Source organism: Giraffa tippelskirchi, chromosome 1 (assembly GCF_054371585.1).
Source record: "Giraffa tippelskirchi isolate mGirTip1 chromosome 1, T2T-mGirTip1v1.2.pri, whole genome shotgun sequence".
In the NCBI taxonomy this organism is placed as follows: domain Eukaryota; kingdom Metazoa; phylum Chordata; class Mammalia; order Artiodactyla; family Giraffidae; genus Giraffa; species Giraffa tippelskirchi.
This window is the reverse complement of record NC_137275.1, coordinates 54,275,088-54,294,333: the sequence shown is the minus strand read 5'-3', so window position 1 is coordinate 54,294,333 and position 19,246 is coordinate 54,275,088. Positions and strand designations below refer to the sequence as shown.

The window sequence follows — 19,246 nt, the reverse complement described above, 5'->3', positions numbered from 1 at the left end:
CGGGCGCAGGACCGGAGGGAACGGCCCTGGGGGTGAAGGTCCGGGGAGGCGCGGGCGGCGCGGCCGAGGGCCCCGCGTGGGTGCGGGCGTGTGAGTGTGTGTGTGTGAGTGTGTGTCGCTCCGGGTCCACGCTCATGCACACACCCACACGCCCGCACTCCGGCTCTGCCCCCTCGGCCGGCGTGAACCTCTGCGGAGCCTGTCTTGTGCTCCCGAAGTATTCGGTCCCAGCACAAAGCAAGTCTGAAAAAGTTTCCCCCAGGTCCCAGGTCCCAGTGAGAGGCAGGCTGCGGGGTCTCCGCAGCGGCGGGCACAGGCGAAGCAAGTCCCATCCCGGGGTTCGCCAGCCCTTGGCCTGGAAAAGCCGAGCTCCGGCCTTGCCCTCCCACCCAAGCTCATCATCTCTTCCGCTACAGACCTCAGGCACCCTGAGCCAGCAGCACCTCTATTCACATCCCTCAGGTTGAGCACCACTCCCCACCCCAACCCCCCACCCGCCCGCCCAGTCGCTCGTCTTCTTCCCTGGAACCAGGTATTTCCAACCATCTCAGATCAGGCGCCTGAACTTCACTGCCTTTCCTGGAGTAGGAAGAACTCTCTACATGAGCTGTCAGGGTGATCCCTCTATCCTACTGATGCCATCAGTTCTCATCCTAAACATCTTGAGAGGGTCAGGCGGGCGGCTTTTAAAATCAATGTCTCTTGAACTCCAGAAGACCTCATCCACCCTGAGTTTCTTAGTTTCTAAGAAGTAGGCAGGCTTTCTTCTCAGAGCCTTCTCTGCCGTCTTTTCCTCCCGGTGCCCCTTCCCCACCTCACCTGTGTCCATTCCCTGCCTCTTCTTCCTTTCCTCCAGCAAAACCTGAGCTCAGGAAAAAAAATCTGATAAACTCTTTAAGGCATAAGCTTTAAGCAAAGGAAGGGAACTTTGAGGGTGGGTTTTGCGGCTCCTTGGAGCCAGTGCAGAATTAATTTGAGGGTGGGAAGGAGCCTTGCTGATTCTCAGGGATTCAGACATTATTAGACCAGGCTTAAATCACACATTTTCTCTTTCATCAATATCAAACAATATATTTCAGTTCAGTAGATATTAGAGTGTCAGAAAACAAGCTAGGTTCTTGTTGGTCACAGTTCTGGAGGAGAGACAGAAATAAATGTCTCCTTTAAAAAAAAGACACAAATAAATACTCCTTAAAAATGCCATAGAAGTCCATGCAGTGTATCTCCTAAAACATTGGAAGGAATGGGGCAAATGTGGGAAAATTTCAAAGTAGAAAGTTACATTGTTGTTCAGCCGCTGAGTCATGTCAGACTCTTTGCCATCCCATGAACTATAGCGCGCCAGGCTTCCCTGTCCTTTACTATCTCCTGGAGTTTGCTCAAACTCAGGTACATGGAGTTGGTGAAAGTGACATTAGACACTGAGAAAAAAAAACAGGACTTTGCCAGGTAGTTGGAGGCAGGGCATCCTGGTCAGAAAAAACAGCATAAGTGAAGGTGGAGATGTTTATGAGCTGTGTGGGCAGTGATGGAAAATGTGCTGTCTGGTGAGTTGAGAGTTCCAGGAGGCTGATAGAGAAAGGGGAGCTGGACTATGAGGGGCCCCAGATGCCATGCAAAGGTGTTTAAACCTCATGTTTTTTAAACAGGGGAGCAAATAGGTCCTTATTCATGTTTCATAAAATTACCTGGCAGACGTGTGGAAGCCAGACTGGGGGAAAGAGTCTGGGCTCTGGGTACACGTACTTATCAAGTACCATAGGAACTCTTGCAACCTGGTTAAGATCCTGTAATCCACAGTTTTTTTCCCAGTCTTTCACTGACTGACACTTTTTAAAATTGGGGGCAGTGATCTCACACAGGGTATTGTATTACCAACTTCTTATTTTGCCAAGTGAGACCATTTAACAAGTCCATGCACTCCAATACTATTTCATAAAATGAAAGATGTTTTAATACCAAGAAAAGCATGAAGGCTAAACTTGCAAGATGAAGGCAGTCCTTTATGTTGAATAAATTTAGACTGATGAAACACTCGCTATCTTGTCCTCATTTTTCTCTGTCATCACGGGCTGGTCCCAGTCCTGCAGTCTGGTGTTGGGTAACAAAGTATGCAGATCGTTATGTCCACCCTTACTCTCCAGAGGAGGAAATGAGGAAGCCCAACGAGAATGAGTGGGCTGTACACCCGCAGAGGGATAGAGGATCAGAGCACAGTTCTTTCCACCTCCACATCCATCCCTCCCATCCCTCGATGGTCCTCCGTGTGGCTCTTGGCCCAGCCACATAGCATCCGTTCTGCATGTCTAGATTCATTCCTAGCACTTGCACATACTCGTTTCCCATCATGCCTTAATAACTGTCAAAGCCTCTTTCAAGGTTCTCCCTTGTATGAGATCAGTCTAGTTCAGGGACTTCTTTACCTGCTGTGATGTGCTGTTTTACATCATCATTTAACCATTTCGTGTTAGATGCAGTGGTTTCCTTGTCCTTCACTGACCAGGAATCGGATGGCAACAGAAGGATGGTAACCATGTCTTCCGTTTTAAACTTATTTTTGGAGCCATGAAATTGCTGCATCAATACCTAGCATAGTTCTGGGAGCATTTTAGGTGATGACTGAATTGACTTAGAAAAACTAACATATTCCCAGCCCACAAAGGCATCTTTATATGCCACTCTTCCTCTTCTTGGAGTTTACTGAAGAAACTTCCTTGTTTCTATGGGTTGAGGCTCCCTAGCATCAAAGCCACAGGACACAGCTGTAATGGTCAACATTCCAAACCATAAATCAGGGCAAGTTTAAATCTGACTGCTTCTGGGGCACCCAGGCAGAGATGGGGGCCAAACCAGGACACACAGCGTGCATCCCGGCTGTAGTCCTTGTGGACACCAACAGTCCCTACATACAAACAGCTATGTCTTAGAATACACAGTTTGTAATGACTTCAGATGGAAGGGCACTGTTTTAAAAATGACTACCTCTCTCCTATCATAACATCCAGAGTAGACCAAGGCCTACCAGAATAAAAGAGATTTGGAGGAAGCTTTCTTTTTTTGGTTTAGATTCAGGGAAAATATGGACTTGTAACAGGTAGAAAAGTTCACATACAATTAGAATGAAATACAATTAGAAGTTAAAGTAGGGCTGACCATTTTGATTATTTGAAAAGATGTAAAAATATAGTCTTCCTGAAATAAATTGTCCATAAATGTGTCCTAACAGTATTGGTTCAACTCCATACAGCTGAATGTCACGTGTATTTCTGAAGAAATGGCTTCATGTTGATAATTGGATACAGAGTAGCCACAGGGAAGAGAGGTTTTGTTGCGGTCATTTTTCCACAGTTGAGCTGACCTGACCTAAGGCAGTTTGGCCATCAGAGACAGGTGAGAGTGGTAGGCTCCTCTGTGCAACTGATAGAACCAGAATCCACTCTCAGGAGTTCTGCCACACACTCCCATGTATGTTAGCAACCAGGCTCAGATATACAGCTTGTTCTTGTCAGTTGATGAAGTCCTAGCTCTCTGTCTTTTTAGGCCTTGGGTGAGGACCGCTCTGGAGGCAGGACTCAGCTAACCTTGTAATCAGGCTTTGATGTGCTCCTGCAATGAGTAGAAGAACTAGAAAAACTCTACGGCAAAGCTTGGTAGCTGCTGGATTCAGTATAATTTTTTGCCCTGAAAATGGAAGAGCAGAAAGTACCTGTACATAATTTCTTGCCAATCCACTTTAAGCACCATTTCCATTTTATCGGTGAAAAATGCTTTTAATAGTGTATTGTGTTAGTTGCTCAGTCATGTCCACCTGTTTGTGACACATGGACTGTAGCCTGCCATGGTCCTCTGTCCATGGATTCTCCCGGCAAGAAACCTGGAGTGGGTAGTCATTCCCTTCTCCAGGGAATCTTCCAGACCCAGGGTTCGAACCTGGGTCTCCTGCATTGCAGGCAGATTCTTTGCCATCTGAGCCACTGGGGAAGCTTTAATAGTACCCCCTGATAAATAGTGTTCAGAGAGAGGGATGGTTAAACCCTCTCACGAGGTGAACAGTCCATTACAGAATCTGAAATGGTAACTAAAGACCTTGAAAACTATATTCCTTAATAGGACATTTAAAATGTTAACCAGCCACCCCCAGGGCATAAAATACAACTAATCCATGTAGATGTTCCATGGTATGTGCTGAAATATTTTAGCACTAGGAACAGTATCACAACAATTTAAGGTGAAGCGGATACAAAATGTTTATAATGCTTTTTATTCACCCATAAATGTTTATTATAACCAGGTTTATTCTCGTGTTCCTGCTGATAGAGAAGTGAAATAGTTTGGAACTTCTTAATAATCCAGATAAATAATAAGGTTTTTCAAATTATCTTACAAAGAAATTAAAATATCAGACAGTGCCTTTGACTATATGTTGATGAACACAAAAGGGGGAATATAAGTGATGTCCAAGTATGTGCTCAATCTCCTTATGGTTGTACCCCTAGGATCCAGGTGAGGATAAGGGTAAATTAGGAAAATATATATATTTTGAAATATATATATGAAATATATTTTGAATATATATATATTCATATACATATATATATGTATGAAATATATATATGAAATATATTTTGAAATATATATATATATTTGAAAATATATATGGAATTTGAAAGATGGTAACGATAACCCTATATGCGAGACAGAATAAGAGACACAGATGCATAGAACAATTTTATGGACTCTGAGGGAGAAGGTGAGGGTGGGACGTTCTGGGAGAATAGCATTGAAACATGTATATTATCATATGTGAAACAGAACACCATTCCTTGTTCGATGCATGAGACAAGGGCTCAGGGCCGGGGCAATGGGATGACCCAGAGGGAGGGGATGGGGAGGGAGGTGGGTGGGGGGTCCAGGAAGGGGAACACATGTAAACCCATGGCTGATTCATGTCAATGTATGGCAAAAACTATTACAATATTGTAAAGTAATTAGCCCCCAACTAAAATAAATAAATTTATTAAAAAAAAAAAAGGGTAAATTAGGAGAACTCTAGGCCATGGCAGTGAAGGAATGTCCTAGACCATGGGTCAGCAAACGTTTTCTATACAGGGCCAGATAGTAACTATTTTAGGCTTTGCAATTTGGGGGGCCATGTAGTCTCTCTCGCCATTCTTCAACTCTGCTGTTGTACTAGAGAACCCATAGACAGTACATAAACAAATGAGCATGTCTGTGTTCCAATAACATGTTATTTACCAAAACAGAGGGAAGGCAAATTTAGGTACCTGGCTGTAGTTTGCCAATCTCTGTCCAGGCCAGTCCTGACTGGTTTTCACAGAAATTTTATAAGCTTCCACGTGACAATAGCTTTTCAGTTACCCTCCCTCAATCTCATCCCTCTCCCATAAACCACAGTAACAATCCCTTTTCTGTAGGGTAGCCAGAATCACTCTTTACTATTTTATCTAGGCATTGACCATACTTATTGACAGACCATCTCCAACCTTGAATACCCGAAACTTAATGTATCAACCAAAAGGGAGGATGCATTCTTTGCTTTTCCCATCTGCAGACTTGTTTATAGTTGTGTTATCAGAGAATTCATGTATTTTTGTTTAAAAAGAGACATTCTAACCCAGTTATCTTGGAGGTGAAGGAACAGAAGAAAGACAATATGGGTCATTTGAAACCACTTGCTGTAAGATAGCTCCTGAGTAGTGAATGAAGTAAAGGAATTTGCGGCTTACTTTCATTTCAAATTACACTTTAATTTTAAATCTTCACAAAAATATTAATATAACTCAATACGCATGTTTGTTGAGTTTCCTACAGTGTTCAAGAAACCATGTTAAGTGCTATATAGAATATGAAGACAAAACAAGGAAGATTCTTGTCTTCATAGTATTTACAACATATTAGGATAACACTCAAACGACTCTAATTAAAGATGATTGTAACCATCCGAACTGAGATAGATCCAAAGTGCTCTGAGAGTTCAGAGGAAGAAAAATCATATCCAGTTAGGAGGAACAAAATATAGAGAAGATGGTTACTCTAAATGGGCCTTAAATATGTTAAAACAACATACTGAACCAAGAGCCACCTGACAGTATTTTGTGAATGTCAGGGTTGTTCACATACTTATATTGTCTCATTTAAGGATTTTGAAGGGCATTGTGGGAGATAAGCATAGCGTGATCAGAGCACAGAGGTCCTTGGATGCCAGCTAAAGGATGTGGCTTCATCTCAGTAGGAAGTGGGAAGCCCCTGAGAATATCTGAGCAGGAGGTGATGTAATTAGAGCAGTGAGGTAAAGGATGAGGAAGTGAAAGGGAGAATAACTGTGGAGGGGTGAACCTAATATTGAAATCATCAGTGTAGATCACATGGAGGACCTGGCTGAATGTGATGACAGGGAAAATAGAAGTGAAATAAATGATGTGTGTGTGTGCTCAGTCATGTGCGACTCTTTGCAGCCCCATGGACTGTAGCCCTCGAGGCTTCTCTGTCCATGGAATCTTCCAGATGAGAATACTGGTGTGGGTTGCCATTTTCTCCTCCAGGGGATCTTCCCAACCCAGGGATCAAACCTGCATTTTTTGAACCTCCTGCATTGGGAGATGGATTCTTTACTAGTAGTGCCACCTGGGAAGTCCCTGGATTCTGAGTAAAGAGCCTCTAGGATTTGAGCACTGGTTGAATATAAGAGAAGAGATAGCTGGCATAGGGCTATGATGTTCGAAGTCAGACGTGGGTTCAGAGCTCAAATCTGCCACTATTCTTTAAAGTGTGACTTCTGAGCACTAGTTGCATCATCTGTAAAATGGAGCTCATCATATCTAACTCACAGGAGATAATGCATTTTAAAGAGCCTAAATTTAACAGGCATTTGATAAATGATATAATAGCTTTCAATATCATATATTCTTGAGAGAGTGAAGATTTGATCATTGATAGTTCTGAGATTTTAAGCCTATGTTGGAGAAATCTAGGTGCCATTAAAAGAAACAAAGGTCAAGGTGAAGATCTAGAATTAATGGCAAGATATGTTTTCTTTGGGACAGGATGAGATGTCCAGCTTGCCGTTAGAAGTGCTTATCTGGAGCTAGATTTTTCCTGTAAAAGTGTGTTGAGATATTATTCACACATCACAAAGTTCACATACTAAAAATTCATGCCTCTTGAATGTGAAGTTCAGTGGCTTGTAATATATTCACAGAATTATACAGCCATTACCACTATTTAGTTTTAGGACATTTTCATCATCCACAAAAGAAATCCACATCCATTAGCAATCATTACTCATCCCCCCTCCCTTCAGCCGCTAGAAGCCACTAATTTACTTTCTGTCTTTGTGGAATGGAGGTAGGTATTTGAGAATCACAGCATAGAATTGTGTAAAACTGTGAGAAAGGAACGAGATTCACCAAGGGAGAGATAAAATAGCTAGACAATTTTAAGGAACGACTGTTTGAGGGGTCAAGACTATTGGCATGTGCACATGAATTGTAAGTTGGCCACTGTCATCACATGGCCAATATGTGAAATGGCTTCCCACATACTGTGGTCTTAACAGTGACCAGAGATTTGACCAGTTGGTAAACACTGAGGTCAACAAAAATACCCACTGATTAGCCTGCAACTTGGTTTCTTATATAGTGAGGTCATTATCTCTTTTTTAGACTAATGAAATTATTGGGCTTCCCAGGTGGCTCAATGATAAAGAATCTGCCTGCAATGCAGGAGATGTGGGTTCAATTCCTGGTCAGGAAGATCCCCAGGAGGAAGGCTTGGCAATCCACTCCAATATTCTTGCCTGGAGACTCCCATGAACAGAGGAGCATGGTAGGCTATAGTCCATAGGGTTGCAAAGAGTTGACATGACTGATTCGATTGAACATACACACACATACGCAAACACACACAAGGAAATTATCATCCTGAAATATCCTTCTGAAGATATGTTATCCAATAAGGTAGCCACTAGCCACACATGTCTGTATAAATTTAAGTTAAAATTATTTCAAATTAAATTTAAAAATTAGTTCCTCTGTTGCATCAGCCACATTTCAAGTATTCAATAGCCATATGTGACTGTTAGCTACCATATTGGCCATCATAAATACAGAACATTTCATCACCACTGAAAGTTCTGTTGAACTGCACTATTGAACATGGTAGCAATAACTCACAAGCTTCATAAAGAGGTTTCTGTTTTGTATGTTATTTTGTAATGGCTCCGTTCCTCATTTGGCTTAATATGTCACTTTTTTATTCCATTTCATCCTTGGGTTTTCCCATCTAAACTGTTGACCAAAGAAAGCTCAGACCTTCATGGGCTGGTACCCAACAAGGCACACTTCTGTGTATGTATGTTTTTCTCAATTTGAATTTCTGACCACATTGCAATACTAAATGTCAAGCATCTTTAAATAAGCTCTCAGGTATTTTCCATGCTTATTCTTATTATGGCTACAAATATAATTAAGTCATATGAAGTAAATAGAAGTAAATACTTTCACAGATACAAATAATGCTCTTAGTTGCTATATGCATATTTCCTCTTGCCAGGTGAAAGATCCATGAAAGTTTAAAGATAGCACTGTAGGTCTGTATTAGTTCCTATTGCTACTGCAACAAAGTACAACCAACATGATTTATAGCGATACAAATGTATTCTCTTACAGTTCTAGAGTCTGGGGGGACAATGTTTTTCCTTGACTTTTTCAGCATCTAGTGGCCACCTGTGTTCCTTGACTTGTGGTCTGTTCCTGCATCTTCAGAGTGCATCACTCCAATCTTTGCTTCTGTCATCACATTACCTTTTCCTCTTTGCAGTCAGCTCTCCCTCTGCCTTGCTCTGATAAGGATGCTTGTGATTTCAATTAAGACACATGCAGGTAATCCAAGATTCTTAATTTAATCATATGTTCAAAGTCCTTTTGGCCATATAAAGTAACATTCACAAGGTGAGTATGGATGAAACCTGTGTCTCCTGCATCTCCTGCATTGCAGGCGGATTCTTGACCACTGAGCCACCTAGGAAGCCTGATAATTTCATTAGTCTAAAATAAAGATATAAGGACCTCACTGCATAGGAAGCCAAGTCACATTCCAAGGATTATGACATGGATATTTTGGGGGGCCATTATTCGGCCTACACAGAGTTACATAAAGTTTCTTCTTGGTAGAAAAAAGCTTACCCCCACCAGATTTAATTATTCAGGGCTTTGAATTAAAATTTAATAATTCAGATAAAGAGTAAGTTGTTTGTTTGAATCATGTTGACAGATATTAAAATGTCTGACAATGGCGATGACACATTAGCCTGTGGAGACAAAGAAGAAATTACCAACAAGCCCAACAGTGATACTTTACCCAAAGATGCGGAAGTGCACTGTGATTCAGCTGCAATTTCAAATGAGCTAACGCCAGCAAATCCTAGAGGAGATGTGCATGAAAATGAGGCTGTTCAGGGTGCAGAGACTGCTGACACTGGACTCGCTGAGCAGCCCAAAGACCTTGGTGCCATGGAGCCGCCCCTCAATGGAGAAGTGACTGAGGATGCCCTCGCCGAGTGTGTTGATGCCGTGAGCCTCGAGGCAGAACCTGGATCCGAAATACCCCTGAAAGAACAGAATGATCCGGTAGGAGTGGTTCGTTTGACTGAGTTCTTACTGATACCTACCATGGGCTTAGATTTGTGCCAAGCTGTGTGGTTAGGAATTGGAAATTCATTATACACTATGACATTACCTCTGTCATCAGAGATGTATTGTTTGGTGAGAAAAGGCGTATATGAGAATAATTGGTCATTCTAATATTTTCATTTTGTTGATTGTATTCTATTAACAATAACCCCCACCAAATTATTGGACACAACAGGCACTCTCTTAACTACTCTATGTGTTAAGTAATTCACTCCATACAACAGTTCCTTGAGGTTCTAAGCTGGATATTATTAACCCCAAGTTATAGATGAGGCAATCAGGCTCAGAGATCTTAAGCAACCCAGTAAGATACTAAGCTACTCAGTAGTAAGTGAGCAATATTGTAATATTGAATATGCTGCCAAGTCGCTTCAGTCGTGTCCGACTCTGTGTGACCCCATAGACGGCAGCCCACCAGGCTCCGCCACCCCTGGGATTCTCAAGGCAAGAATACTGGAGTGGGTTGCCATTTCCTTCTCCAGTGCATGAACAGGAAAAGTGAAAGTGAAGTCACTCAGTCATGTCTGACTCTTAGCGACCCCATGGACTACAGCCTACCAGGCTCCTCCGTCCATGGGATTTTCCAGGCAAGAGTACTGGAGTGGGGTGCCATTGCCTTCTCCAATATTGAATATAACGAGTCCAAATTATAAACGAACCTAATTCCACCCTAAACAAGTTAATGCTTCTTTAACATCACTTAAATTTTACTGCATATTTACAAATCCACTCTGAAGATCTGAAACCTTCAGATTCCTCTTTTACCATCACATACCACCTCCCGGAGACCAGCAGCAGAACACCTTTGTGCTTCACTTCAGCGCCTGCACCTGACTCTCTGGGGGATAAGTCAGGCCAGTATCTCTGTGTCAGTACCTCATTCCACATCAATATGACCAAGCTGGGTTTTCCTGACACCTTTCCCTCCATCCACGTGGGGACCAGAAGGGGTGGAGAGGCACTCTGCAGAATGTGAGGAGATGGGCCACTCTCCTCCAAACCTGCCTTCTAGAAGGATGCCACAGTGTAGGGGGATCAGCCCTGCTCTCCTGAAGTGTGCCCCACACGTCCCCTCCTTGAGGTAACTCTGCTGCATGCAGTGAGGGAGGCAGGCTAAGTGGGGAAGTGGGGGCTGGGCTTTCATCCCCCATCTATCGTCAACTCTCTTAGTTTGGGCAGGACACCTAATTTCTCTGTGCTTCAGTTTTTCCTCTGTAAAATGAAGAATTTGCCCATGAAGACCACGAGGTATCCTTCTGACTAACGTTTTGTGATTCTTTTACTCAAAAGCAGACTTCTTGGGCCTCAGTTTCCTCAAATCGACTCTCAGAATTGTTCTGAGATGAGATGAAAGGAAGAGTTTTCCCATCACTGGAGATGTTTAAACAAAAACAAATGATCATTCTGCAGAATGTCATGGAGGGGATCTGAGGACCAGCTGGGAGTTTGGATCAGTTATGTAAACATACATGCAAAATTTTGTTTATGAATTCCATGATATCACAGACACTTTAAAGCCATCCATGGACCCCCTGAGGGATTAAGAATTCGTAGGCCAAAGGGTCTCAACTCTAGCTGAACATTTCAACCACTGAGAGAGCTTTGAGAAATAATTGGGAGTGGGGAAGAAAGAAAGAATGATGACAGGGTGGATATTATCTGAATTCTCCAGAGAAACATAACCAATAGGATATGCCCTATACCTGTATTTACCTGTGTGCCTGATTTTGGAACCTGTGTTCCCTCCATGTTGTCTTTCTACTGGGGTGCATTGGTTCCAAATTGTTATTGTAGCTGCTGCTATTAATATATACTTTTGTACATTAAAAAATATATATCTTAACCATGACATTCTGACCAAAGATGATTCAAAGAATCATCAAAGAATCTATAAAAGCTTCATTGAGTCAAGATACGTGTGCTCATGAAGGCTAGATTATACATTCCAGTTTCAGACTTCTAAAAGTTGTATAACAAGTTTGCTAATAAAGATAGCAAAATAAAAAATCAGGATGCTCCTACACATCCATCTTCTTACATTTTGAGCAAATCAAATGAATTCTGCTTTTGAGAGCACTTTGTAAACCTCCTTAATACTACAAAGAGGGAGAGCCAACTGGCAGACAGATATTCCCCTCCCAGCACCTCCCCTCCTCTACTGATAGCTTTGAAAAGGGGAGCATTTCCTTATCATGAAGCTTCACAAAGTATCTGAATGGAAGTTCAGAGACTGGCCACAGAGTTAGGGCTGTGGCTCTGCGTGTGTGTGTGTGTGCGTGCGTGTGCGTGCGTGTGTGTGTGTATGTGTGTGTGTGTGTGTGTGTGTGTGTGTGGCATTGCATGAGGAGCTCAGATAGAAGCAGGATGTGGGAGGAATTCCCGTGAGCATGTTGGGTCTAAGAAGACAGAAAGCTAATACAGGTGGCTGGAAGGGCCTTAAGAGAAAAGCATATCTTTTTCACCCAGGTTACGTTTAAACCTTCTAACTAGGTACAGATATAGTCTCTTCTTAATAATTACTAGAAAAGGGGATTCTAGTCTCTCTCTTGGCAACTTGTGTCTTAAGCAATATTAGAAGAATTCAGTTGAGTGCTTCATCTTCAAGCATTGTTCATTTGCTCTATTTTATTTGTTCTTCATTACACACTTACAGGTAGTTCTTTTGCGGTGATGAAAACAACCATTTCTCTGTTGATTCAGAAGAGAATGAATTCTGCAAAAAATCTTGAATCAAAAGTTCATTTGTACGTTGGTTGGTTGGATCTTGAACACAGGTCTGCTGAGGAATGACAGGTCCTTCAGGAAACGTTCAAAAGCCTGTCTGGTCCTGGATGTATTTGAGTTTAAGAGACTCTCATCACCTCTTAAAAAAAAGTTTCTAAGGGAAAATGCCTGTTTTTTAAAAAACCTGGCAGAATAGTCATTGAGGAAGTCGTTTCTTCTAGGACACACTAGATTTTCTGATAATGGGTTTAAATGTATATGTTTTTTCTATAAGTGGTATCTAGTTACTTTGGGTCTTGGTCCCCTTAAAATTCACTTTATTAGCTTCCCCTTTGCCTGAGTCAGCATGGCAGCCATCACTTGGCAGGCAGGGTGGTGTGACCAGGAGGCACTCTGGGCCCAGTGGTTCTGCCAGCTACTCAGCTGGCACGTCTTCTTTGAAGGGTCACAACATCACAGTTGATGCACTCAGAGAAGCTATCTCTGTCTTTAGGGCCTCTTCTCTTTGTCATCCATTCTGATGTACAGACTCAGAAACCATTGAGTTAAGGGTTCTTTCAGGAATCCATGCCACAACATCCATAAGAGATGGTCCCCAGCCCCCCTTGAACTTTGGAGGTTGGACTAGAGTCTTTAAATCTTTACCAGCCCCGTGACACTATATATTATGTTCCAGAAGCTGGGTAGTGTAACTATCTTCAGGATGCCTCCCATCTAGTTGGGGAAAGAAGTGTTATATAAAAGCAATTATAGTATGTCTTAGACTTCCTTGTAGCTCAAATGGTAAAGAATTTGCCTGCAATGCAGGATACCCAGGTTCTATCCCTGGGTTGGGAAGATCCTCTGGAGAAGAGAATGGCAATCCACTCCAGTATTCTTGCCTGGAGATTCACATGGACAGAGAAGCCTGGTGGGCTACAATTCGTGGGGTCACAAAGATTTGGACACAAATGAGCGACTAACACTTCACTTCATAGTATGTCTTAGCGTACTAGATACATACTAGATAGGCCAGACACAAGGAAGCCTTAGATGGAGCACCGAAATCAATCTTAAGGAGTTGGTTAAGTCTTCATCCTCGGTTCAGAGATGTTTGTCGTGGGTGCTAGGCTGGAATGACATTTATTCCCAGAAATCTTGTGGGACCTTATTATGTACTAGTCTCTCCCTCTCTCTCAAAGTCACTCAGTCGTGTCTGACTCTTTGCAACCCCATGGACTGTAGCCTGCCAGGCTCCTCTGTCCATGGAGTTTCCTGGCAAGAATACTGGAGTAGGTAGCCATTCCCTTCTCCATGGAATCTTCCTGACACAGGAATCAAACCCAGGTCTCCCTTATTGCAGACAGATTCTTTACCATCTGAGCTAGGAGCGAAGCCCATGTGCTAGTCTATCAGCCCCTCAAAGATCTAATCTAGTTCAAATTTCCCTAAATTCTTAGCACCAATAAATATTACCCAGAGTAAAAAAATTTCATCCCTACTGTCCTATACCAATGCGTTAAAAAGCCAATCATGAAGAAGGTAAAGAATGCAATGTTACCACTCAAAGTACTCCAAGGAAAACATAGACTACCACTCACTAGTTCTCTCCCTAGAAAAGGAAAAGCAGGGTGCTTCAAACAGTAAAATTGCTATCAACAGAGACAAAAATGAGAGAACATAGGCCAAGACCTGCTGATGACAGATTTTTGCCTCTTAAATGAATGAGTAGCCTTTGCTCCAGTTCTATTGGAGTGTTTCTCTTTTTATGACTCTCCATGTGAAGACACCTGCTTTTTCACTTGAGCAACCAGATCGCAGCTGTTACCTTTTGGTTGTACTGGATGTGCATATGCGTGCTTAGTCTCAGTCATGTCCGACTCTTTGCAACCCCATGGACTGTATCAGGCTCCTCTGTCCATGGGATTTTCCAGGCAAGAATACTGGAGTGGGCTGCCATTTCCTCCTCCAGGGGATCTTCCTGACCCAGGGATCAAACCTATGGTTCCTGCATTGGCAGACAGATTCTTTACCACTGTGCCACCTCAGAAGCTCCGTTGTATTGGACAGTGCTGCATAAATCTAGTGGTGTGTTATAATCACCTGGGAAGTGTGTTAGAAGTTTAGATTCCTGGGATCTACCTTGAAAGGTTCTTCTTCTTTAAAAGATCACAGTGGAAGCTAAGACACTGTGTTTTTAGTAAGTTCCCCCAGGTAATACTCTTACAGTCAGTCTGTGGACCACTGTTTGGGAATCACTAATGTTAGTACACAGAAAAACTAGTTGAGGAATCAGGTGAGATTGAGAACATGGTGAGCTCAGTATTGGACATACCATGAGAAGTCAATGTGAAGATGGTTTGTGGATAGTTGATTATAGTGGTCTGGAGCCCAGGGGAGGTGGTGGGGAGAGATTTGGAGGCCATTAGCCATTGGGTGTTAATGGGAATGGGTCAGATTGCCCAGGTGTTATATATAAATAAATAAAATCAGAGGCCCAGCACCTGGCCCTGAAGTCTGTGTTTCTAAGTCAGTTTGGTTATGCACAGCTCTTAGAGTCTCTTTGATAGGTCATGGTTGCCAGTAAAGTTCATTCTATAAATTAAATTTCAAATCATGTTATACCACACTGACATTTTTTAATTAAACATTAATTGACAAAAATGTTTAAAATAGTTCATGAAAACTCATGTAGACTTGAGAATGTTCCATTGAGCTGACCTTTTACATGCCTTGACCACTACTCCGAGTGAAAGGTTCATTCAAGGCAAATGCCTAGAATTCTAGGGGCAGAGATTTCTTCCTTTATACTTGGCATTGAGAAACCAGAATTCTCCACAGTTCAGAGATGAATAGAAGGCCACTTAGAACAGGGTAAAATCCTTTCTTCTACCCTCTTATATAAAGGTAGGAAAAGGCTCTAAAATACATTTAACCACCAACTAGTGTTGAATACCTTTAATTTCACAATCTAGAACCCCTTTCAGATATTCAAAATGCCAGTTACCAGTCTACCATGTTTACCAGTTAAAGCCCATTTCTGTAATTCAGTATGCTAATTTGCAAAGCCTCAGATGTTAATAGAGATGTGAATAATAGAAGTGCTCATTATAGCTGCCTCTGGGGTGTGGCTTTCCTGATTAGGATGCCAGCTGACCACCTGGACTATGTGTACTTTATTGGAATGCTTGAAGCAGTTGGGTTGCAACTTAAGGAGCTCCCACAATATGCATGTGGAAACTTTCTAAAGTAAACTGAAATCATCATGACAAGGAATGGACAAAAGAAGCAAGAGTAAGAAGATAGGGCATGGAAGCCAGGTCATGAGAACAGAGTCTTTTAAGGACTGAAAAGTGGTTAAGCTTCTGGTGCTACTGAGAGGTCAAGAAATAAAGTGACTATAATGAATCCATAGCTCTGACCATGAGGGAGCCATTGTGACCTTGATAAGGATGGTTTCATGAAATACTGACCATGGAAGAGTCACTGTGGTGGGTGGAGGGGAGTAGATTCAGAAGGTAGGCACCTTTTTTAAGAGGTAAAGAAGAAAGACATGGAACAGAAACCAGTTGAGTTGGGAAAAAAAAAACATTTTGTCATCGTGATGTTCATTTGCTGGTTTTAAGAGGGAGGATGGTGCACATAATTAAATGTGGGGAGCAGCCAGTAGAGAAAGGTTGAAAAGCCAGAAGAAAAGGGAAAACCAACCTTCCTAGGCCCAGAGGAGATCAGATGGAGGTGATAATTATAACCGAGAGGAAAATACCACTTCCATTATGATAGAAGGGAAAGAACTAATTGTGAGTGGGGGGTACAGTAAAGTTAGACTTGTGTTGAAATGGGGTTTTGATGTAGGCCAGTGTGTGTTTTGTCCATAAAAAAACACTACTCAGACTTTCAACTTGGTTTGAACAATTAGTATTCAATTTATTAAGGTTACAGAATCAAAATGTCAATTCTCCATAGTATTTACATTCATCTCACAAATCTAACTCTATTTAGAAGTCTAGCATAATTGAACACTCACTTTCAAGAGGCTTTTGATTAATGCTTTGTCCTTTTTGCTAACTTAAACATGGTCAAATATTTTTTAACTACATCTATAAATTTAATATACTGTATCTACTTTTTAAGTACCTCATTTACCTACTTAAAATCTTGCTGAGTACTTAAGAATTGTTGTAAATCTTAAATTTATAGAGTGGACTGAATGACCCCTTAGGTTCCATCAATTCAGTTAGTCACTCAGTCGTGTCCAACTCTTTGCAACCCCATGGATTGCAGCATGCCAGGCTTTCCTGTCCATCACCAACTCCCAGAGCTTACACAAACTCATGTCCACCGAGTCAGTGATGCCATCCAACCATCTCTTCATCTGTCATCCCCTTCTCCTGCTGCCTTCAATCTTTCCCAGCATCAGGGTCTTTTCCAATGAGTCAGTTCTTCGCATCAGGTGGCCAAAGTATTGGAGTTTCAGCTTCAGCATCAGTCCTTCCAATGAATATTCAGGGCTGATCTCCTTTAGGATGGACTGGTTGGATCTCCTTGCAGTCCAAGGGACTCTCAAGAGTCTTCTCCAACACCACAGTTCAAAAACATCAGTTCTTCGGCTCTCAGCTTTATGATCCAATTCTCACATCCATACATGACTACTGGAAAAACCAGAGCTTTGACTAGATGGACCTTTATTGGCAAATTAATGTCTCTGCTTTTTAATATGCTGTATAGTTTGGTCATAGTTTTTCTTCCAAGGAGCAAGCATCTTTTAATTTCATGGCTGCAGTCACCATCTGCAGTGATTTTGGAGCCCCCAAAAATAAAGTCTCTCACTGTTTCCATTATTTCGCCATCTATTTGCCATGAAGTGATGGGACTGCATGCCATGATCTTAGTTTTCTGAATGCTGAGTTTTAAGACAACTTTTTCACTCTCCTCTTTCAGTTTCATCAAGAGGCTCTTTAATTCTTCACTCTCTGCCATAAGGGTGGTGTCATCTGCATATCTGAGGTTATCGATATTTCTCCTGGCAATCTTGTGCTTCATCCAGCCCCGTGCTTCTCATAATGTACTCTGCATATAAGTTAAATAAGCAGGGTGACAATATGCAGCCTTGACATACTCCTTTCCTGGTTTGGAACCAGTCTGTTGTTCCATGTCCAGTTTTAACTGTTGCTTCTTGACCTGCATACCGATTTCTCAGGAGGCAAGTAAAGTGGTCTGCTATTCCCCTCTCTAAGAATTTTCCACAGTTTATTGTGATCCACACAGCCAAAGGCTTTGGCATAGCCAATAAAGCAGAAGTAGATGTTTTTCTGGAACTCTCTTGCTTTTTTGATGATCAGAGGATGTAGGCAATTTGATCTCTGGTTCCTCTGCCTTTTCTAAAACCAGCTTGAACATCTGGAAGTTCACGGTCACGTATTGCTGAAGCCTGGCTTGGAGAATTTTAAGCATTACTTTACTAGCGTGTGAGATGAGTGTAGTTGTGCAATTGTTTGAACATTCTTTGGCATTGCCTTTCTTTGGGATTGGAATGAAAACTGACCTTTTCCAGTCCTGTGGCCATTGCTGAGTTTTCCAAATTTGCTGGCATATTGAATGCAGCACTTTCACAGCATCATCTTTTAGGATTTGAAATAGCTCAAGTGGAATTCCATCACCTCCACTAGCTTTGTTCATAGTGATGCTTTCTAAGGCCCACTTGACTTCAAACATTATGCATAAATTTAGGTATATTTCAACTTAAAAATCTGAAGTCTGATAATTCAATTATTCATTTTTATTTGATTTTCAAAACATTGTCACTCTAATAACTCAAATTCCTTTAAGCATCAGTAGTACAGAAAAGAAGAAATATGTACAAAATGATTAATTGTATGACTTTCATGCTTTAAAACCTTTCTATACTTAATTTTAAATCTCCCTGGAGTTGAATGGTGCATATTGACCAAGAAAGAAAGTTTCTTGGGAACAACTGAGGCCATTTTTTTAGCAAATATTTTAACAGAGGTGCAGGCATCCAGAGCAATTTACATCCTCCCAAATGTCACACTGAGCCCCTCTTTAGAACAACTGTGTCATGAGTTACAAAACTTAAAGAGTGTTTGGTCTCACAACTTCTACTGTCCATATCCCAAGACCAAAGCTATATACATAGTCTCTAAATCTTGATCTACTCAAGGAAATAGGACTATCAGGTTGGTCTTTATCTTTTTTTTTTTTAACAAGTGGGATTTATTTTTGGAATGCAAGAATGCTTCAACCTAAGAAAATGCATCCGTATAGCACACACATTAACAGAATCAAGGGGAAAAAACATGTTCATCTCAGTTAACAGAAAAAACAGTTGAAAAAATGCAACACCCTTTCATGCTAAAAACACTCGACAAATTACATTTGAAGGAAATTATCATGACACATAATGCCATACATGTAAAACCCATAGCTAACATCCCAGGCAGTGGTGAAACATGGAACATTTTTCCTTTGACTTCAGAAAGCATGTAAAAATGCTGGGTTTTACCACTTCTAAGCAATAGTACTTGTAGTTTTAGACACGGGTGTCAGCAAAGACATATAACAAAATAAGTGAATCAATGCATAAATCACCAACATTCAAATATGAAAAATGGAAGCAGAATTATCTGTGTTCACATGTGACATGATTTCATACGTAGAAATCCTAAGGGTGCCACAAAAATGGTATAAACAATAAATGAATTCAGCAAAGTAACAGGGTACAAAAATTAACACGGAAAATCACTCGCCTTTCTGGACAGTAATAGGATCAATTTGGAAAGGAAATTAAGAAAACAACTGCATTTACAAATACA

At 41.5% G+C, this 19,246-nt stretch overlaps 1 protein-coding gene across 8 annotated transcripts in view; it reads left to right on the top strand.

Moving 5' to 3' along the window:
• The window catches only part of FAM114A1 (family with sequence similarity 114 member A1), a 72,520-nt gene that overhangs the window by 524 nt on the left and 52,750 nt on the right, over nucleotides 1–19,246 (top strand). For all 8 annotated transcript variants that reach the window (XM_081526073.1, XM_081525817.1, XM_081526332.1 and 5 more), the window contains exon 2: nucleotides 9,292–9,647. In XM_081526073.1, the coding sequence (XP_081382199.1) occupies nucleotides 9,300–9,647 (348 nt within the window). In that variant the 5' untranslated portion in view covers nucleotides 9,292–9,299. The remainder of the gene's footprint in view (nucleotides 1–9,291; nucleotides 9,648–19,246) is intronic.